The sequence below is a fragment of the Adiantum capillus-veneris genome, chromosome 4, assembly GCF_014529385.1.
Source record: "Adiantum capillus-veneris isolate H3 chromosome 4, ASM1452938v2, whole genome shotgun sequence".
NCBI classification, from domain to species: Eukaryota; Viridiplantae; Streptophyta; class Polypodiopsida; order Polypodiales; family Pteridaceae; genus Adiantum; species Adiantum capillus-veneris.
The window spans coordinates 10,321,302-10,343,916 of NC_140934.1; the positions used below are offsets into that span (position 1 = coordinate 10,321,302).

The 22,615-nt window shown below is 43.5% G+C and overlaps 1 protein-coding gene and 1 pseudogene across 1 annotated transcript; one reads left to right on the plus strand and one right to left on the minus strand.

The window, feature by feature from the left end:
• LOC147458692 (uncharacterized) overlaps nucleotides 1-6,213 on the minus strand; it is a 95,369-nt pseudogene extending 89,156 nt beyond the window's left edge.
• Nucleotides 6,214-14,720: 8,507 nt separating this feature from the next.
• LOC147458693 (photosystem II reaction center proteins PsbY, chloroplastic-like) lies at nucleotides 14,721-16,170 on the plus strand. The gene is made up of 2 exons (XM_086510132.1): nucleotides 14,721-14,859; nucleotides 15,159-16,170. The coding sequence occupies exon 2, from the start codon at nucleotides 15,174-15,176 to the stop codon at nucleotides 15,975-15,977; it is 804 nt and encodes a 267-aa protein (XP_086366258.1). The 5' UTR covers nucleotides 14,721-14,859; nucleotides 15,159-15,173; the 3' UTR covers nucleotides 15,978-16,170.
• Nucleotides 16,171-22,615: the final 6,445 nt, after the last annotated feature.

Here is a 22,615-nt window from a genome sequence, read left to right on the forward strand (position 1 = left end):
TGAGCAATGGCTGACCTCCCAAACACTGACGCACGCAAGAGAGAGAGAGAGAGAGAGAGAGAGAGAGAGAGAGAGATTTTAATTTAATGCAGTATCTCATGAAGCTTCGTTCATAACACTAGACAAATGTTGTTGAGGGAAGTCTTTGCTCATAATAGCACGTTAATGCCTCGGTCTGGATATTGTTGTGAGTATCTCCTTTTGGTTGTTCAGCTGCAGCCTGATACACTGTCAAATGTAGTCCTCACGACTACTCTTTGTTAGCTCTCATGTCAGGTCCGTCAAATGTAAGATGGTTTCTTTTTGTCAGTTGATCCTCTCTTAGGCCCATCGATTTCATCAATGAGGGGGGAAGTTTTGGTATTGCGCCTAGCAGTGTTAGAAAAAAAACAGGGGTACAATGTATTTTGACCGGCTAAAATCATAAAATCCCAGTTAGATTTTGAGCTTGCCTTAAAAGAAAACCGGAAAATTTAAACAAGTTTTAGTGTAGATACCAGCAAATGCTTCAAATTTTGACCAAAAAACACGTAGAATTTCAAGTTTTCCCTTATTTTCTTGGGTCAAGAAAAATGTGCAATCATTGGTTGTACATGTAATTTTCCTTACCTAAAAAGCCCAAAGGCAAAGAGGGTGCTACTGTTGATCGTTTATCCAAGGTTGGAGGTAATCTAACCAAGGTATCTTTCTTGCCCTATATTGAGTCTCTTCCTCTCACATCTGATCACCCACCATGTCATTGCCTCGTCCATTGCCTTCATTCAATTTTCCCTCTCCACCATAGCATCCAAACAACATGCTATCCTTCATGGCCAAGTAGCCTACAAGAGGATGCACAAAATTGTTAGCAAGGCTATGGGCCATGAAATCACAATAGGAGGAGAATAAGAAGAAGCGCTATGAGGGCTCACTTAAAGACAGTGCTAAGAAGAAGGAATTGTACCAAGGCAATAAGATACATGCTTGATCATCAGCTCTACGTGAGGGCCATAAGAGCCTGATCATCAACTTTTTGTGTAGTAAGCTGGATCGTCAACTATACACAATGGACATAGCTTGAAAAGGAAGCTTGATCATCAACTCTTCACAAGCAACACAACTTGATCGCCTTGAACATCAACCTTGGGATGCACGTGGATTAGATGGAGTGGTACCAAGGGAATGTCGTCTCTTAGAATGCGCTAATTGGGCCTATTTCTATCCACAACTATACAGATAAGAAGCTCTCATTTAAATGAGATCACACGGGCACCTCAAGTTGTGGGTTACATACAACACACCTCTATTTTGTTCGAGGAGAAGCTGCTATGACAAGAGAAACTATGGGTAGGAGTTCTTCGCACTACACAGGAGGAGGAGGAGAAAGTTGTGAAAGCGTGCATGGGGCTACGCTAGCTGCACACACACACACACACACACACACACACACACACAGAGAGAGAGAGAGAGAGAGAGAGAGAGAGAGAGAGAGAGAGAGAGAGAGAGAGAGGATAAATATGAGGGGCGAGGCAAAATATGCATGAGTTGTGAAGGTGAAGGATGAGAAAGAGATAGGATCACCCATGAGGGAGAAGTTGCAGGTGGCAGGTGAGCATGCAATGAGGTCCGGAAGAGATGGAGACTAAGGGTAGGCTATTGGGAGTGCTTTGGAAGCTGTCCTATGCCTATTATAGACAAGCTTTAAGAGCACAACTGTGTAATTTTATTGGTTTCCATACTTTAACTGCATGCAATGGAATCTTATTTTATAATCTTTGAAGCGGCCAAGGTAGAGCTTGACACTAGGGGCCCATTTTGGCGTTCATAAGGTGGCTTGGTGCTAGCAACGTCTTCGACACTTTCAACTTAGAAGAATCTATTGGGTTGTTGAAGTTCGTCATCTTTGAGGATGGGGAACCGGTGAGGGTGTGTGTGTGTGTGTGATTTACCCATGTCTAAATATGTCAGCATGAGCTTGATCCGACCACTGTCCCTTGCAACCCGACGATACAAATGGACAACAGGTAAGAGAGAGAGAGAGAGAGAGAGAGAGAGAGAGAGAGAGGCCGCTTCGGGCATACTAGGGAAGTGCAGTTGAGAGGGGTCAACGTACAAGGGTTGGCAAGAAGATCAATTATGATAGGCAGAGCGGACTCACCCTAGCTTGGGTGGCTATGGTGTGTGTGTGTGTGTGTGTGTGTGTGTGTGTGTGTGTGTGTGTGTGTGTGTGTGTGTGTGTGTGTGTGTGTGTGTGTGTGTGTGTGTGTGTGTGTGTGAGAGAGAGAGAGAGAGAGAGAGAGATCACCACCTCTAGCTTTTCACCGTGATCAGACACCATACCTCTGTCCCCTATAGCACCACATATTGACCTAAGCCATTGTAGTGTTTCCCTTGCCAACCACCTTGCATGGTTCCTCTCTCACATGCTTTGATGTGGGTTGGGATCTTGGAAGGCAGGGTGGGGGCAAGTGAGAGAAAGAGGGGCCATGCCGCCGCCGGAGGCGGCGCCGCTTTACTAGTGAACAATAAAGATACTTAAAATTGACATCACAAATTCGCATGCAGAATGGGAGTTAAGAGCTTGAATGTATGGTCCTTTTGAAATTATAATTGCATATCGCTTTGACCCTTCTTGTTTGTAAGGTCAAGTCGGCCCGTTTCAAGCAAAAGACCATCGTTTGAGCATCTTCCAACCAAGCCACAAACCATAGAATCAAGAATTGAAAGGCCACCTCGGATGATATTGTAGTGGCCCTCTCCCATTTTAATATCTCCATACACCCAATCTACAGAATATGTACATACAAGCGACGGGAAGGTGACGACATGGGCTTGCGACCTGTAGTAGCAAGTGCATGTGTTCTAGTGTGCGTCTATTCCTTGGTGCGCAATATCTGCTACCTGCAACCACACACACTAAGCTCAAGATCCATGCCAAGTGAGATAAGTCTAGAAAAGCAAGATGCAGTGCATGTTTCTCTCAAGATTGAGATAAACAATGACTCAAAGAGTTGAAGCTGGGATTCTCTAGCCATGGCAACTCCTAGGTCATGGTGCTATCAAAGTGTGGCCATGCCTCTTCTTTATAAGCACAATGGTTGTAGCAAACCTGGTAATGATGAGCCATATTTCCTTTGCCAATGGGTTGTGGGATTTTTGAGAGCAAGAAATGGAGGTTGAGCCACAGAATCAAAGTACGGGACCATAAAGGAACGACATACAAAACCACTGGCATGAGTAGCCACCAAAGTGGAGGCTAGCTAATGGGAGCAAAGGGTGAAGGGATAAGGGGTAGTCACAACCACCGATAGGAGTAGCCGCCCATTCAGAGAGCCTTACCACATGAGGTCGGACGGCCGCCGTGCAGTGACTCCTTTATTCCAAGAATATACTTCGACCAGTCGGAAATTTGAGCACATGATAACCAATCGGTGCCCAATTGGTGGCCGGCTGTTGGGAGCTTTGAGCACATGGATAGTGGTCAGACGGAGTCAATAAGCCCCAAGTCTCCCTAAAATTTATTTACATGAGTTTCTTTTTTTTTTGTAGTTGCATAGATGCGTGCTATGGAGGGAGATCCACTTCGTCAAAGTCACCTCGGATTCGAACCAAGGCCCTCAATAGGCCTTGCACACATTCTCCTCAAAGATTGCCCAAGCCTTTCAAGGATAGAATGCTTTTTAATTTAAAAAATGCATAAGTCAATTAAACAGCACAAACAAACAAACAAAGAAACACATGAAGCCATAAAACACACAAAGCAAGCATATGAAACAAGCAAATGATACATTATGCATACATGTAATACATGTAGAAACATACAACAATGCAAAAATAAAAAAGCGTATTGTCATATCCAATTATTCTTGCACAACATGCAAAAAAAACAAGTCAGTTTGATTCGTCCAATCAATGCACACGTTAAGATTCTCACTCTCAATTTTGTGCAATTCACCTATTGAAATGCGTACATAGTGCCGTGTGCATTCTTAGGCCTGTTGCATGCTGACGCATCATCGTGCGCCACCTCAAGGCCTCCTCCGCATTGGGGTGTGGGCCGATTTGCTCCAAAGGCTCCAGTTCACCCTTCAATTGCACAAAATTGTGCAATACGAAGCAAGCGCTAACAACCAAGGGAGAAAAGGGAAGATTTACATTGAGGTCACAGAGAATGCGCCATCGGTTTTTCAATATACCAAAGGCATTTTCAACCTTAACCCTACCCTTCGCAATGTGTCTATCAAAAACATTCTTTTGTGGCAGGCCTTGCCCACCTTTGGATTTAGAAGCTTTGAGAAGAAAACTCATTAGATTATACAATGAATCCCACAATATATGGCCTCACTCTCAAGCCGGTCACTTCCACAAGAGGTGTACTCAAAACCTCAATCCGCTTCATTTGAGCATATATTATAGACCCCTTGAACAGTGTGGAGTCGTGTGTGCCTCTTGTTGCACTACAAACCACATTCCAAAATATTTTTCTTGAGTCACAATGTCCTGAAGAAGAATGTTGTGGAATCCATGGTGACTGACATACTGTGCAAGATAAAAGTCGCCCTGAGGCTTGCGTGCAAGCTTTATGTGAGTGCCATCAACTGCACCACACATGTTCGGTAGGTTTGTAATGTCCTGAAATCTTCTATGATCTTTGATAATCGCCTTCCCGAAGGCGTCTCTAAGTGGGTCCATACAAGCATCTCCTGAGTTGTGAGTGCTCTAATGATAAGGTTGGTGTACTTACCAATGGTATAATCTCCCATCCCAAACAATTGACATAATATTCTTGCGGAATGGCCATGTGCAAGTCTCCATAGCATGCAACCAAGTGCTTGATCAGCTTGGATGGGCACCCTAGACCATCCATGCACATTAGGACATGGGAGATGGGGAAGGATCAATTCTTTCAGCTCATGAAATGCCTCGTAAGACATCCTATAGTACATCCTAAAAATAGCTTGGCAGTCTACTCGCCATGATGTCCAAATAGTTGAGTGGATGAATTCCAAAATGTCACATGCTTAGGGAAGCACCACCACATCCGTGGCTCCATCCCAATCAAACCCTCCTCTCTCAAAAAAAACATGGATGCAATGCAATAAACTACACAACCAATCAAACAAAAAAACATAGAGTGCATTCTATGCCTCCTACGATCCTACCTTGGGTCTTCCTCACTAGGAGAAATAAGATGCCAATTTAACAACAACACAAGAAGCAGTTCAGCTGCATCAACATCATCCATCCTACATTTTCAAAAACCAAAATAACGCATTAAGAATAATACAAAGCAAAAGTATGATTCCATTTAATTCCTCCCTCCCTCTACACAATTTTAAGTTGATTAGTAAAGTACCTTGGGCTTGGTGACAATCTTTTATGTACATCTCCATTTGTTGAGCCTCCTTGTCCATCCTCAGCTTCAACAATCTTTCCTCTTGGGTACCCCACTCCTTCTCGCGGTCTTTCATTGTTTGAACCATCCCTTTCATCCCCTCCTTGAGCACTTTGGCAATAAATCCTAGCAATGTGCGTTTGGGCTCTTTCATTTTTTGCGCTTTAGCTCCTGGAAGGTCTTGGACCTGAGGGATCTGTGTTGCATCCCTCGCATCCACTGTGCCAGCCACACTCGTAGTCTCCTCTACAATAGTCTCACCCTCGCCTCCACCCTCGCCCCCTACCTCCCCCCCAATCTCTCCCTCCCCCTCATCCTCTCCATCATTGCAGCCATCTCCCTCTTGAGTGCCCTGACTCCCTGCATGAGTGCTTTGTGAGCTAGCACTATCAAAGGCTCCCGGAATCGCCACACATCGTGGAGTGGATGACCACAAAGTGTCGACCACCTCAAAGTATTCCCATGTGGACCTCACCACCCAGTAGTTGTTGGTTTTTACTTTTCTATTTTATATTATTTCTAAGAGTGTCTATGCGGTTCTTGACCTACTCTGGTGTAAAGGAACCAGTGACCTCATTGTTTAATTGCAATGTAACTTTCTCCCAATCTTTGAGTCTCAAATTTCCTTTGTTCACATGAGACCATCTCTCTTCATAGTGTTTAAGCAAGGTTGATGTTGCGGTCTCATCCCACATTGGTATCGCCACATGAGGGCGTTTAGCCCCCTTGGTGGACTCGCTAGATGAGGTCATAGTAGGACGCAATGGAACAATAGCTGGGGTAGTGGACAGAAGAGAAGGCCTAACATTCAATACAGGCATGGTCATAGAAGCCCCCATGCAAGGAACAGGCCCCATGCGAGGAGGCCTGAAGCCTTGGCAAATCAACGGAGCAAATGATCCAAGTGGGGGCCTTGGACATATGAAGGAAATACCCGGAACAAACACTCGGCTAGAGAAGGATGGTTGGCTGGCTCAATCCTATGTTCTCAATTGACTGACCCTCACTCAATGAGCCCCTCCAACCATCCTCCTTAAGCAACTGCATAAACCCTAAGGTCTTTGTTCAATTGTGTTTCAAACATTGTTTCGCAACTAGGCTCTCTCAAACCAAACTCTCCCTCGTTAACCCTAGTCATTCGTTGACTACTTCTAGGTCGCTTGGGGATGCGTGCATTGTAGTGACTCATTGGATTTTGGCCTGCAAATATCCCTAACAATCAATGACATGCATTCATAGACTCAATCAGGAAATAATGCATTTCAACTATTGGGAGAACACCTCTAAAACCAAAACGCAATTTACACAAACTGATTGAAGAAATTTGTTTTCTACAATTGCATAAAACAATACTCATAAACCATACATTATGCAAAACCAATACTCAAATTATCAACCTGGCAGCAATAGTGTGTGTATGTGTGTGTGTTGGTTTTTTTTTTTTTTTTTTTTTTGGGGGGGGGGGGAATCCCATACTTTGATCCTTGGAAAGCAGATGATCGCGAGCTTGTGGAGAATATTTGAATTGCCTACACAAACTACTGCAAGGCGAGCTTGTGAAGAAATTGCAAAAAAACAGTGAAAGGCTGATTATGAAGATGTGCAGCACACAGCCCGTTGTGCAAATGTCGACAAGGGGATGGAGGGCCATTGTGTGCTCTTGCATTGATTGGCCAGTCAAATATGGCATAGCTGGCTAGAGTGGGGGAGGCGTAGCTCTTCTCACCGAGCGGCCAGCACAAAAGTGCATGCCACGTCATAATTTTTGCAGCCGGCCAAAGACCTGAATGCCTTGTGCTCACTACAAGAGAAAAACCTAAGAGTTAATTGGCATAGCAAATGAGAGAATAGGTAGAGGCCAAAGTCATGGTACAACAACCAAGATGGCATGTGGAGCTGGAGCTTGCATGGCAAAGAAAATGGAGGAATCAGGTTTACGAAGCTAACATGGAATTGCAGCCAACAGGGGCCACGTAAAGGTACAATGGCACCTTCTTATAGCATGACCATAGTGGTGAGGGTAAGGTCCCTTATGGCCAGTGGAGGACGCAAACCAACTATGGCCAATTCAACACGGACTGCAGAGAGAAGAAGTGGAGAGGGTCCACCACTGGAATGGGGGAATGCATGATATATGCAGTTGTGGGCAAAGAAGCAACTAAACATGGACTAGAGAGAAAAGGAGTGGGAGTGACCCACTACTGGAAGTAGGCAGGTGCACCATGGCCCTCTTCTTCATCAAGAAGTTGGGGTTTTGTTTGAAAAATGAGTGCAAATCTATTATGCATAACGCGCAACTAGAGGTTCTCTCTCTCTCTCTCTCTCTCTCTCTCTCTCTCTCTCTCTCTCTCTCTCTCTCTCACACACACACACACACACACACACACACACACACACACACACGTACGTACTTATATAGCTAGCATTTAACCAAATATGAAAGCCAACTCTTCTCTGGGATACCTATAAACCATGATAAAAACCCCCTAGGCTCACTCTAACTATCATATGGCTCCGCATTAACAAAAAAAACGGGAAAACTCCATCCTTTCTTCCCCCCTATGGGCACCCACCCATAATACTGAGCCTCGAGATCGTGGCATTCATGCCTCTTAATTCTTGGCCGACCTTTCACTCTCTCTCCCCATTGTCCCTCTACAGCACATCTCGTACGTAGGGAAACCCTACGCTAAATCTTACGCTCTCTCTCTCTCTCTCTCTCTCTCTCTCTCTCTCTCTCTCTCTCTCTCTCACACACACACACACACACACACACACACACACACACAACCCCCACTATACGAGCAGGGGCGGCCGTAGCTACTTCTTGGAAACTTGCACCTATTGAGTACTTGGATCATGGGGCTTTTACCACCTTGGACAAGATTGAAGAATCAAACCCTGTAGCACTATAGAAGTGGTGAGGGTGCTTGGTCCCTCCGTCTGTGGTGTATTTCTCTTTGCATGTGTTTGTGAAAGAGAGGAGTGAGGGCATAGACGTGTACTGTGCAATCATGGAGGTGGTTGAATTACATCTCAGGTCGGTGTTTACCTTTTGATGGAAACTGGTTGACATACTATGACAAAGCTCGTAATTTAAGTAATATGGTTATTGTGAATGTAGGTTTTTTTGGTCTGTAAGATTTGCGTAAGATTTGCATAAGCATTTCACTGCATATGGTAACTAGTTGATTGGTTTACTTCACAAAATCACTCACAAGTAAAGAGGTTACCGCCTGGCTTGACTTAGGAACATCATACACGGGTGGGATGTCCTGCCTCGAACGCATATTGTTCATAATAGTGATTGGTAATCACGGCAAATGATTTAGATTAAAGGTGTTATTCTATGCATGGTGTTTGTTTCCTCTGGCATAATACAGAGCACGCTGATGCTTATTAATCCAGCTCTATCGGACCTGATTACTATGTTAGAAAGTTTATATTATGGTTAGTAAGTTATGGTGGTTTTGGGTAAAACCTTATTACACCTTGGTTTGATTTAATAAGGACCTCTGCGTAAACAATATACCGACAACCCTTATGGCGCAGTATAATAATGGTTACTGTCGTGATTCTGGTAGAACTCTGCCGTAACCACTAGACTGCCTAAAAATTGTTTTTTAGAGAAAGGAAGGGGTGGTATAATACACCCTTGGCATTCACAGGAAAGGGAATGGTTTATTGAGTAAGACTAGCCCTAAAGGGCGACTGATCTGTATACTTTGTGGATTGTTTACTGCATGCTTTGGAGTAACCTTTGTTCCAGCTGATACCGACCTCATATCAGGATACCAACATAAAGAAGAATGCCACTTTTTATGTTGATCATTGGGGCACATCAAATTTTTAACTTTGTTAAAGCTAAGATGATTGGATTTAGTATGTTTTTTTCTCATTTGGCATACAAACCGAGGTATGATGGATCTATAAGCCCAAGAGGGCATGTGAAATTTGGTTTTGGTTGATAACATAGCCAAGTTTGATACCTTTAACTGTCAATGGAATTTTTGTTGAGAGATATTTAAAGCCTTTTTAATTTGGATACTTTATAGCTTCATAGTACTTAAAAAAAGCTAGAGGAGTTGGAGCTTGAAAAAACTGGCAAAGTAATTGTCATATTGAAAGAATAATGAGATGATATGGGGATTAAGGGACTTGGATCAAAAGGGGTGGGTGGCCTTTTGATCAGAATGATATGTATGCTATTATGTAGTTAAGGTCTAATAAAAAAGGGGATATATAAAAACCATACTTATAAGTACTTCTATAAATCTTTGGGATAATAAACCTTTTTTACAAAAAAAACCAAAGAACTCGAATACATGAACATTTTGGACAATGGTTTTAAGTTTGAAAAGTTGTAAGTTGGACATGGATAACAACTGATATAGTCCATTGACACCTTTAAAAAAATCCAAGACTAACGTGTTTGTTGTCTTGTTTTGATGGATGCAGGTGAGGACTCTATCCTTTCCTTGATTTTTTTGGGCTTAAAGCAATTGTCAGTCCATGAGTACACTTGCTCCTACTACTTGGGAATTACTTCTTCAATGAGTCATTATCATTGTATACTAGAATGAGTGTGGGACGCATGTCTAACCTCACCATCCTATCTTATTGCAGTATTAGCGAGAACCACGATTAAATTGTCAATCCATGGGACGAAGCTGACTCGACGAGTGCATAGAGGCTACAAGACGTTGTCAATCTCTCAATAAACAACTAACGACTCGCATCTAACTCAAGCTACATTCAAGTGACTGAAACACCAAAAAGCGCTCATCAGCAAGCATATCACATCCAAATGACATCCAAACATAACGAAACTTCTAGGACAAGTTTGTAAAACCTAAGAACACATGCTTATGGTCTCAAACCCCACTTTAGGTCAAGTTCCAAAATCGCGATTATTAACAGCAGTGGATTTTTGACCTAGTCGTTTTCGATCCAGAATGCATCTAAATGCTTAGTAATGATGCCTCAATACCTCGCCTACACTTAGTTTTTTATTTAAAAGTGTAAATTCTTAGTTATGATAAAATTAGGCCGCGGATTGGCGATGCCAAAAGCTACGAAATACTATGAATGGCTTACATCAATGCGTAGAGCTCTTACCTGCGGTTGCAATGCAACAAACGCAATCGCAATGTGACAACCAGAGAGGGAGTAGGAAGCGCGAGAAGGAGAGAAGTGAGCACCGTTAGCTCACGCTGTGTATTTCTTATCCAAAAACTTATAAGAAACTTACAAAAATTGGCTTTTATAACTTAGCCAAGGTTTTTGGGTGGTCAAAACAAATAATCGGAGTTCTACCAAAACTGGGTGATGATTGTCTGATACAATCTAGTAGCTTGTAGCCCCGACTCATTAATTACAGAGTTTATCCGAGAAAATAGGAGTTACAATATTCTCGATTTATCAAAATAATAATTGTTCTACAAAGAGAACTCCGAAAAATGGTGACCGTGAGCTTGCTGCTAACATTCCCCCCCTCCTCGCCTGTGTCATCCCTTGACACAGCTTTATGGGCTGAAATAATCTTCAGGTTGACGGCTGGCGAGGCGGTCTTTAAGCGCATCCAATGCCTTCTGGTATCTGATTCTTCTTTCCTTGTCGGGCACTTGCAGAAATTGCATTGCCAATATTCTTCAGCTCCACCCCGCTGAATAGCCTACAAACATGGATGTTAGGTTGCTGATCACCGGCGCAAATATCTTCGTTCACCAGGTGAAGAATCCAGTGTAGAAAGCTTCTTCAAAGGCCAGCATATTATTCGATGGCAAGAACATGCATCTGGCATAGAATCCATAAAGGACTTCTTCCGAAGGCTGCCCACTCAGATCGTAGCATAAGCCTATGTTTCCTTCATAAATGATAGCCATGGGGCTCCTGTTTGCTCAGGCTCATTAAAAACTTGAATGCATGTGAGCAACATTCTGCAAATTTTATATAACATGGCACATGAGAGATCTGGCAAACCCTTGAAGAAAGACATGGCACCCGTTAGGGTTTTCACCATGTATTCGTCTGTCGCTTGGCCTCTCTGTGGAGCTGGCAGCCTGGGGAAGTTAAGCCAAGTTGGCCTCTTCTTTTGCAGTGCTTCGTGCGCTTGCCATGTCCTTACTCTGGGTACATGACAGAAGGTTGGATCTCTTTGAAGGGCTGCAGGTGCTCTTGTGAACAGAATCAGGTACTCGGATTCTTGTTCAACCAGCTTAACCTCCACTTTGGGTGGTCTTTATCTATGCCATCTTCTTGCATATCTTTGTATAGCCTCTCTTTCACCTGTAATAATTCCACTTTGATGAGAGGGTACGGCAGGGATTGTTGGTGCCATTGAGCATTGATCTAATTCGGAGTGAGTTGAGTGACGTTGACAGAGTGTAAAACTCTCAACTCCCAATCCATTGCGGCTTTCTACTGCTCATCCACCTCTAGGGTGATCTTCTCCTTCAGTGCGTCTTCTTCAGCTTTTGACAGCTGGACCATTGGCACTGTGTCTTCATCTGTGATGTCAATATGAAATTCTTCATCACCACTCGGCTCTGTTGTGGACTGTGTCTCAAACTCAACAAACGAGACCGAGGGTATGTCTATCTATGGCGGCTCTGAAGTGCCTGCCTCTTCTTGCGTGTCTGGTTTTCCATCTTTGAGGAGTTGATTAATTCGCTTGAGTTCTGTTATCTCCTTTAGGAGCTCCTCCTCTCTCTGAACCCGCATCAGTGCCAGGTCCCTGCGTTGTGATTGTTCTAGCTTTAAGTCCAATTCAAGGTCTTTGTTTTTCTTCTCGAGTGCCTTGTACTCTTCGTCAGTTCCTTTGATCGAGGCCACGGCTGGATTTTCTCTCATTTGGCGTAAGAAAATTGCATGATCATTGATCTGCTATTTAGTGTACTGCAGAGAAGCATTGGCAACATCTAATTGCACCTGAATTTTTTGAGCTGACAGAGATGTCGAGTTCATTCGTAAATTTTGTCAGCTGCTCGTCTTTGGCTTTGCAAGCATCAGATAATTTGGTGAGTAGATCACCTAACTCCTCCATTTCTTTTTGTTGCCTATCTTTGGCTAACTGATGTTGTTCAGCTTCTGCCTTCATCTCTTGCACCTGCCTTTGAAGATTAGTGATAACAGTCATCCTATCTTCTAGCTCTCTTTGGAGAGCGTCGATCACCATTTCAAGTTCCTTGGCCTTTGTGCTGCGGTTTAATGTTGCTGAGCCGAGTCTCTCCGTCATTTCCTACATCTGCCGTGCATATTCATTGACTTGGACTATTACCTCGTCGCTTGATTGCCACTCCTCCTGTCTTGCCAGCTGAGATGTGCCTGCAACCTCATGTGTGGCTTCCTGTTGTGTCATAACTGCTGTTGGTTCTTGTGTGGAGGTAGATGGTCGGTCTTCTTCTTGGTCATCCTGAGACTTTGATGCCTCGGCAGTTTCTTGCTGAGTAGAAGTAGAGGGTGTTGGCTCAGATCTTGCTGTCTCTTCAGGTGCCGGCCTTTCTTCCTTCTCTGTCTCGGGTTCTTTCTCATGTGTAGTGGTAGACTCTTTTTCCACGTATGCTTCTTTATTTGACTCTTGTGCAGATCCACTTGCCGTTTTCTCTTCAGGCTTTTGAGTATCTTCGGCTGCCTTCTCCTGTTCAGGCTCAACTTCTTTTTCTTTTTTCTTTTCATCTTCTTGTTCGGATTTTGTTTGTTTGGTGGACTCAGAATCTTTCTCTTTCTCAGGCTCGGCTTCTTTATTGGTGTCTTTGCTTGCAGGTGATGGTGGTGGGCTAGGCATGGGATGGTCTTGTTGTTCTGTAGGCGATGAGATCCATAACTTTGTTCTTGGGCTTCTGCCCTAGCCGTCTCCTCGGCTTTCTTAGCAGCTTCTTATGCCTCCTTCAGCTTTAGAGCTTCAGCCTCTTGGTACATTCTTTCTAAACGCTATGTTGGATCTTCAGTTTCTTTTCTAGCAGGTACCCATTTTTCTAGGTCTTTCACTTGTGCTTGTCTATTGCGCTGGTAGGCATGTTTCTCTCTTTCAAAGAGCGCTTGTTTTTGAGCTGGCTCTTCTTGGTGTGCAGCCACAGCTTTTCTTTTCATCTCTTCTCTCCAAGCTCTCTTTTCTTGGGACACTTGTCGAGCAGTGAAAATTGAACGTTCTTGGGACTTTTGAACGTTCTTGGGACACTTGTCAAGCAGTGAAAATTGAACAACCTTCACCCATAGTGCACAAGGGCGTTCAGCATGCCAAACACGAAAGAGGAGAATAAAGCGAGATTCTCCTCCTAGGGCGTGAACATGAATTACAATGGTTGAGAGAGAGAGAGAGAGAGAGAGAGAGAGAGAGAGAGAGAGAGAGAGAGAGAGAGAGAGTTTATAAATGAATTGCATGCGCCTGCAATAGTGTGACCATCCGCTTGGATGGTGTAGCCAAGAAGCGTCAAGTACAATTCACCTTGCTAAAGGTTCAAATCCTCCTTGTCGCTTTTGTAAAGATAAGAGGGTCCAAATTCGAGGGAGTCAAAGATGGAATCACAAGGAATCTTGATAACTAATGAATAAAATAAGGAAAGAGCGAGTAATGCATACGAGAGCCAGTATGAGGTTAATATGCGAAGATTAAACCCAACCAATGTAATTGATGCAGAGTAACTTTAATGTTGTGTACATATATATATATATATATATATATGAATAAATATATCTCCATATATGCATCTATGTAGTTAACGTAAGTCAATTTGATGTTGTGATGACAGGTCGTCCTCTCTCTCTCTCTCTCTCTCTCTCTCTCTCTCTCTCTCTCTGTGTGTGTGTGTGTGTGTGTGCGCTATCTCTAGTAAGGTCCTCAAGCGCATCCATGTGATCATGGGGGGTGCATGTTAGCCTCCTAATCATGGTCGTATAGGCGTGATAATACATTTTGTGCAAATACATAATTCAACAGCTCACCGTACAATCGGATGGTGGCTAGAACAAGGGTGGGATGGCCTCCCCTTTGAGTGCCACGGGGTGCAAACCGTGGGACAGACGGTCACCCAATCTCAAATGGGGACCGTCGGTGAATCTCGATCGTCGATCTCAAGATTAGTGCAAGAAAACTAATATTAGGATGCCCCACCCCTTCGCACCCACAATTTGAACTCTCACCAATGGGGTGAGGGCCGAACGCCTTTTGCATTAGATGCGAGACCGCACATTTCTAATTTCAAAAACACTAATTTAAGGATTAAAAAAACTTATCTCGGTCGTCGTTCCCGAGATTAGTTTTTATAAATCGACGGTAACTCCAATTTGAATATGGGCATGGTTTGCACACCGTGGCTGGTGGTGGTGATGGGCGGGTGTGAAAAGGGAGGAATATTGTTGAGAATACGTGGAAGAGAGCCACTGGTTCGTATTCTTATCACTCTCGGCGCCCTCGCCCCGCCCGCGCCCCCTCCCGCTCTACAAGCCCAACAGCAGCAGCAGCAGCAGACTCCCCTTAGCAACAGGTATGGGCTACTGCGCTTTGTTTTCCTTTAAGTCACTCATTACTTACGCGCGCACACATTCACATTGACACACAGCAAGTGCGTCAACCAGTGTTGGGCTAGCTCTACATCAGGCTTGATCGTGAACCTCTGTGATCTGCATTTTCCTAATTAGCTGTGTGTGTTTGTTCCCCACTCAGTGCGCACGAGCACGCACACGCACACTCAAAGAGGAATTGCATACATTCACGCACTCGCTCAGAAGCACAAGCATTGTAGCAGTCATCATGTAATTCCTTGTTCCCTTTGCTATAATGTAGATCCCTTTAGAAGGAATGGCTATGGTAACAGCCATGGCGAGCTCTGGTCTGGCAGCGCGTTCAAACTTGAAGCCTAGGTTAGGGTGCAACATCAAGGGGCTACCCACATTGCACCACTCAGCAAGGGTGCAAGTTGTGAGTGCCTTGCTGGAGAAGGTGCCGAAGATTTCTCTTTCTCAAGAACAGATTAATCTTGGAGGGAGTGCATTGGCAGGTTCGGTGTTTGCGACGATGGCCTCGACCAACTCTGCCCTAGCAGCACAACAGGTTATGGAGCTCGCAGCAATAGATAACCGCGGGGCTGCTATCCTTATTCCACTTGTTCCAGCCCTCGGATGGGTCCTCTACAACATTCTGCAGCCTGCATTAAATCAGTTTAACAGCATGAAGAGTGCAAAGGGCTTGGCTGTTGGACTTGGGGTTGGTGCGGCTTTGTCTTGTATATGCGCATCTCAAGCGTCTGCACTACAAGAAATTGCTGATATTGCCGCAGATAATGACTCGAGGGGTACTTTGTTGTTGGTGGTGCTTTTGCCGGCTATTGGGTGGGTGCTTTTCAACATATTGAAACCTGCATTGAACCAGTTGGATAAGATGAGATCATCCAAGGCTGTTGTTGGGGGTCTTGGGCTTGGGGCTATGTCAATGCTACTTGCACCCCACGCCAATGCTACTGAAGAGATTGTGTCAATAGCGGCGGACAATGATTCGAGGGGTTTATTGCTACTGGTTGTGCTCCTGCCTGCCATCGGATGGGTGCTCTTTAACATCCTCCAGCCTGCCTTGAAACAGCTCGACAAGATGCGCTCAGGGAAGTGAGAATCCATGATCTAGACCCAGTGTGGTCATCTCAAGGTTTTGTCTATTTATTTGCACAGCAGCAACAACATGCATCTAGGCTGGCCTTTTGAGTTTTTTCACATGCCCGTGTATGTGTCTGTCACAAAGATGCTGAAAATTGTATCATGTTTTCTGCAGTGTACTTTATTTAAACATTGGTCTTGTTTCTTTTTGCCCCTGTTTGGTTTCTTTCCTTCTGAGTATGGTCTGTTTCTTGATCGGTCGAGATGGCATTTCCAGTTGTATGAAAGCCATTGTCATACTGCAATGAAAAAGGAAGTTTCTCACTGTTCTTTTGTGGTTGTATAATGGCTAACATGAAAAGTCAGTAGAAGCCTTAAAAGATGCCGCAACAATTCCAAGAGACCAATGTGGTCTACCTGCTGACTCGCTGTACTTTTTGAGAGAATTGCACTGACCAATCTGCCTCACTTGTTGATGGCTCATTTTGTAAGGTCATGCTTCGCTCCTCCATGTGTGTTTGAGGGCTTGAAGAAATTCAATGCTCTTGGTCTTGGCCATCCATTCAACCTCTTTTCGACATGTCTTGCAAGTGTGTATGAAATCTCGGATGTGCAGTGGCTTTCTTTTGGGTAGCTTTGCAGAATCCAGAGCATGAAGGCTTCGTCCCTGAGTGGAGAAGGGCAGGACTTTGCTGGAGGTTGACAGGGCTGTCCAATGGCATCTTAATGAGCCTTGGTTATTCCACAGGCCAAAAGCCTCAGAAGTGACACATGCCTTCACAGAGGGAAGGGGAAGTCTATCCAGAGACCCTTAGTGTTTGAGCTGTTTGTTCAAGTCTTTACATGGCCTGTGACTCCTCGGGTTATTAGTCATCATATGTGCCGGGTTGGGGAAGTGAGGGATCATGAACAGGGGTCTCCCCTCGTTGGATATGCAGGGACTTTTAAATTCACATCAATGTGATTATCAGGTGCCCTGTGGCGACCTGCTCTTTGATTCTATGGTTTGCCTTGCCACTACAGGATACAGTAGCAATTATTTGTGATTCACATCGCCAATTTGGGTGCTGTAGTGGAAGCCACTCAGAATGTTGGATTGAGGAAGATGGAGACATGGTGTCAGTGGAATCTGTTTTTTTTTTGTTGAGTAAGCATTTTGGCATGCGATTCTAATGACGATGTGTCCCAATTTCTCCTATCGCGTCAGTGAGCTATTTTTCATCCACGCCCTTGCTCCAAGCTTGGCATTGGTTGTGTGTCTTTGTGGTTCAAGTTCGAGATTAAATGCTACAAAATAGCTTGGCTATGCAGCTGCGTACAATTGCCTGTTTGTGCTCTTCACAAGGACACACTGTAAGCTACTACTTTCCACGGTCTCTGCTTCCTACTATTGAAAGTTTTGGATAAATTCTCCTCCAGTAGCTTAGTACTGGCTATGGAAGATGGTAGACTGATCCTACAGTCCATACTCCGCAAAAAGCTTAACATAAAGTTGGTGGCGGTTAATTATGGCACAGATTCAGTGGGTGACATGAAACACCGCTTTCTATCACCCGAGAGTGGTAGATTGGTTATGCCATTTCTCTCTTGCATAACAGGTCTTGAGGTCAACTCTCCTCACTTTAAGGTCTCTTGGGATAGTTTCCTGCGACGTTAAAACAATCTTCTTTTTCTTCTCCTCTCAATTTAGTTGCAAATGATACGAGAAGTGGTGCCAACTGCTGATTGCTTTAGATATGCAGATAGATCATAGCCAATAGTCATACTATACCCATGCAAGTGACATAGGCCAAGAGTAATTCTGGATATCACCACAAAGAGCATGCATCAGATCAAAGGTGGGTGCTGCCACAATGGCACAAAGTTGTTTGGGCGGAGATAAAGAACGTGATTTCAGGATGCACCATTGTTTGGACGGTTGAGGGTTATTTTTTTTCACTAGGAGATTAGAACACATTTGACATGTTAATGGAAAGATATTAGAGAGAGATGCACATGCACATTTGTAAGTTTCTTTCTCATACATATTAGTATGGTTGGCAATCCTTCTTTCGCCTCTCTCTCTCTCTCTCTCCCCCCCTATCGGCACCTTTCTCTCTCTATAGTTGCATGTGTTGTCCTTTGTAATGTTGGAGTGGGGCACACAGGCCGGTTGAAGGAGGTTGAGACATGTGTTAGGGTTGGTCATAATCCCTCTCCCTTTTATAATAGTATAGATATAGAGATATGTGTGTGTGTGTGTGTATGAAATAGCATTTAACATTGCGTACTAGAAATGCAAATAAATATTCTTCATAGTTTATTAAGCAAACCACAATGGTCGAGGAAAATGTGTCTCGGCTTAATATCGTGCCATTTTCAATTTCAAAAATGTAGAGGTAGAGAGAGAGAGAGAGAGAGAGAGAGAGAGAGAGTGGTAATGTTTTGGGCGAGCCCCTATGGGTTGAGACCAAAGTTTGTCCTCACAACCAAGGGCGTACCCTATGAGCGTCTACTGTTGTGTATAACAATTATATAAATTAGTAAAATACTTCAAGGCACTGAAGTTAATGTGTACAAGGTAGTAATAGATCACGGCAATAAATGAAAACATGGCCATGATAGGCATAGTTTTATATTAACTTAAGTGTTTGTTTAGGACTATGTTCCCTTAGAGTTGTTTAATGTTACTTTCAATTGAGTGCTAAATTAAGTATGGTGCAACGTGCACAAAAAAAAGAGACTCGCATATTGCATAACAAGAACTATTGAACGATTTTAGCTCACAATTAACTAGGAGTGCATGATTGTCAACCATCCATTATCACATGGACAAGGGATCGATGGGGGAATTCAATTGAGCTAGAGTGTAAGTTGCTGCAAAGTGGTGGTTCTCTCTCTCTCTCTCTCTCTCTCTCTCTCTCTCTCTCTCTCTCACACACACACACACACACACACACACACACACACACACACACATACACACACACACAGAGAGCCTTTCTCAAGAAGTATATTCGTTACAACCTTAGAAAGTTCTGTTTTGCTTATCCTCCCCCCCGCTCTCTCTCTCTCTCTCTCTCTCTCTCTCTCTCTCTCTTACACACACACACACACACACATAGAGTTCCACTCAAGAAGTAGACTCACTTTGATATTAGAAATTTCTCTTCTTCTTCTTCTTCATCTCTCTCTCTCTCTCTCACTCTCTCTCTCTCTCTCTCTTTCTCTCTCTCTCACAAATAATAAAAAAACTCCAACTACATAAACTACAATTTTAAGAAATGATACCATGTGCCTCTACATAAGGCCTCTAGTACACTTCAATTGGGTGGATTCTAAATCACACCGCAAGACAACCGCTTCAATGCATTCTCAAGCAGACTTTTGTATGGGTACTCAAGCACTACTTCCTAGTCCGCAGTTTATAAAATCCATTGATTCTTTTCCATCATGTATTCTATAAATCTAAAAACATCCAAAACATTCTTGAACCATCCAGATAAAAGCTAGCATGCGTTTAACACTAGTCTTGTAATGGGCTTTTAACACTAGTCTTGTAATGTATCTAAGACTCCGAGAGTCATATTTGAGTTAAAAACCCCAAAAATATTTTTTTTGCTTTTTTGAAAAGAGCATTTTTTGCATAAAGTTGTAATTCACTAAACTTGGGCAAGTAGTAAATGTTGATCTAAGCAACATAGAAGTAATAGGTTCATTACATACCTAATTCAACAAAAAAAAAGGGTATACAATTGAGTCAATTTAGTAAAATTATACGCATTTCATCAAATTAGTCCTTAGAGATGGCCATGCGAAGATAACTTCAACCCATCATTTAATTTCTCAACAGTTTTTATCAACTCATACTATGTGTTGGGTGTATTTCCATGAGAGGGTTTTTTGTTTAGACATCTAAATAGTTGTTGAATTATTTTTTTACAAAAGCCTTTTAAAGCCAGAGAAGCAGCTATAACAATCTCCACGGGTTCATGAAATGTTTGAGAATAGCCTCATCGATAACTACTAGTGTTGGACTACAAGCCCTTTCTATGAAGGACTAAAAATTATGTCTATTAACTCCCAACTCCCAAATGGAATTTTTTTGAAGGCGCTTGTTAGGCACATAGTTAATAAAAACCTTTTGGCTTCTTGAAATATCAACTTGCACATGCCAGCAACTGTGGGGGGCGAGATGGGAGCACCAAGGGAAGGTAGTGAAAGGATCAAGGGATGGCCTCTGCAAGGCATTTGAGGACCTGAAGGAAATCCTCAACATCTACATGGTGTAAGGCACATGGATGATAACACCCTTTTGGCTTCTTGAAATATCAACTTGCATGCGCAAGCAACCGTGGGAGGAGGCAAGACAGGAGCACCAAGGGAAGGTGGTGGGAGGATCATGGGATGGCATGTGCAAGGCATTTGAGGATGTGAAGGACATCCACAACATTTGCTTAAGGCATTGACATTAGACCACTGGCAACATTTGGCTTCACCTAATAGGCATGGAGGAGGAGGAAGCCAAGGAGGTGATAGCTGCTAGGGGCAGGAGGCAGAGCACTGGCACACACTAGGAAATCTATATACTAATTAGTAGCAGTGGAGGTGAGTATGATGTCAATTTGTTGCAACTCATTACATTCTATAATGTGTTCATTAGTGTGGATATATATGGTGAGCGACAGTGCTGCGAGACCTCTTACTTGCTTTTCCAGGAGTGATGGTAGCCTTTCATAATGCATCTTCATCGCGACTTGACTCTTCGTGCATGTTGCCTCTCTCTACTTCTCTCGCTCGTATGCATTGTCCATTAGAAAGAAAAGTTACAGACTACTTAGAGGTGTTTTGTATGGGAGGAGGTCAATCCCTGCAAGCACAACTGTGGAAGGTTTGGTGTGGATGGGCGGTTGGTCAACTCTGCCTAGTTACATAACTTTGCCCAAATGGGTGGAGTTTGGCAAACCTTACAGGCTTGAGGAGTCAAGGACACCCACTCATGAGCGTGCAAACGCCAAGGTTGAAGAGACATAGGTCGCACAGATAGGCCACTGGTGGTTGCCAGTTAACTACAACACCTACCCATGCAAAACACCTCTTATATCATCTTTTGAGAAGCCAAAATCCCTTCAAATCGGTCCACAGTGACGTGGATTGATTTGGGGGCTTTTAGATTCCACATTTCGAAGCAAGTATGTGGGTAAACATTTTTTATTTGATTTGATTCAAGAGAATCTCATGAGATACCGTTTGGTAGAGTGAGGGAAAATGGGACAAGGAGGCTACAGAGAAGTCAAATGACTCCCCCCCCCCCCCCCTTCTTTGTTGGGGTTAGCACAACTTGGGCACCTTAGGTGTGAACCTCTTTGTATGTAAAGCCTATAAAGGCCAAAAATCTAAAATGATAATCTCTCTTATTCTTGTGTGCAATTGTGAGCCTTATCCTCTCTTCTCCTACTCTTCTCTCTCTCTCTCTCTCTCTCTCTCTCTCTCTCTCCCTCTCCAGCTCGCTCTCCTTGCCATGTCTGTGAGAGAATCCATCCGCTTAGCGAGCTCAACAATTGGTATCAGAGCTTCAGTGTAGAATCCTAAGCTTGTATCAAATTGTGGCCAAGGAGCTCAAGTGGAAAACCTATGAGAGAGAGCGAGAGGGTTTGAAATTCAATGTAATTTTTTTCAACACCGAAGCTCTGATGCCAATTGTTGAGCTTGTGAAGCGGATCGACAGACATGTCAAGGAGAGAGAGAGAGAGAGAGAGAGAGAGAGAGAGAGAGAGAGGAAGCATAGAAAGAGCTATGGCAACCCAAGTCTATATAGGCCTTTACTCCTGCAAAGGAACTAGACAATGTCACCACAATGAAGAAAATACCGGTGGTAAGACCTTTCCTATGAATTTAATAGCCCGACCATGTTTTGTGATCAACTCTCATAAGGTTAATGGGTAAATATAAACTCGAGGTTTGGGCGTAAACCAAAAACCCCTTGTGTTGGTAGCTTGGTAGTAGCAAAATGTTGTGAGAAAACCTAAAACTCACGATTAGCGAGTATACCAAAAACTTGTTGTGTCATGAGTAAAGAACTTAGCTCAAGGGGGTGCATGATGATAGTGATGATTATGCCAGATTTGGCTGAAGGGGGCGATTGTTGGTGTCATCCCAACTTGGGTGCCTTAGGTGTGAATTTCTTTGTATGTAATGCCTATGAAGGCCAAAAATTTGAAATGATAATCTCTCTTATTCTTGTGTGCAATCGCGAGTCTTATCCTCTCTTCTCTCTCTCTCTCTCTCTCTCTCTCTCTCTCTCTCTCTGCTCCCTCTCCTTGCCATGTCTGTGAGAGAAGCCATCCGCTTCGCAAGTTCAACATTGTATGTGTGTGTGTGTGTGGGTGGAGCGTAGGTAGGACTCTGTGATTCTATAGTTTTTTTTGCACATCACTAATAGCTTTACCATAATATGAAGAGAAGCCACAATCATACATTTGTACTACTTTCAAAAATAGCATCCTAATGCTCGTAAAGTGTTATGTTGTGAGCTCAAGCTCCGTTGCAAGAGCTCATCAACATGCCGGAATTGGCAAACTCAAGCAGGCCCACTTGAGAAAGAGAAAAGCCCAGCTTTATGAGCTTTGAGTCAAGTCTAGTTGTGCTACAAGCTATCGTGGATGAGCAAGGGAT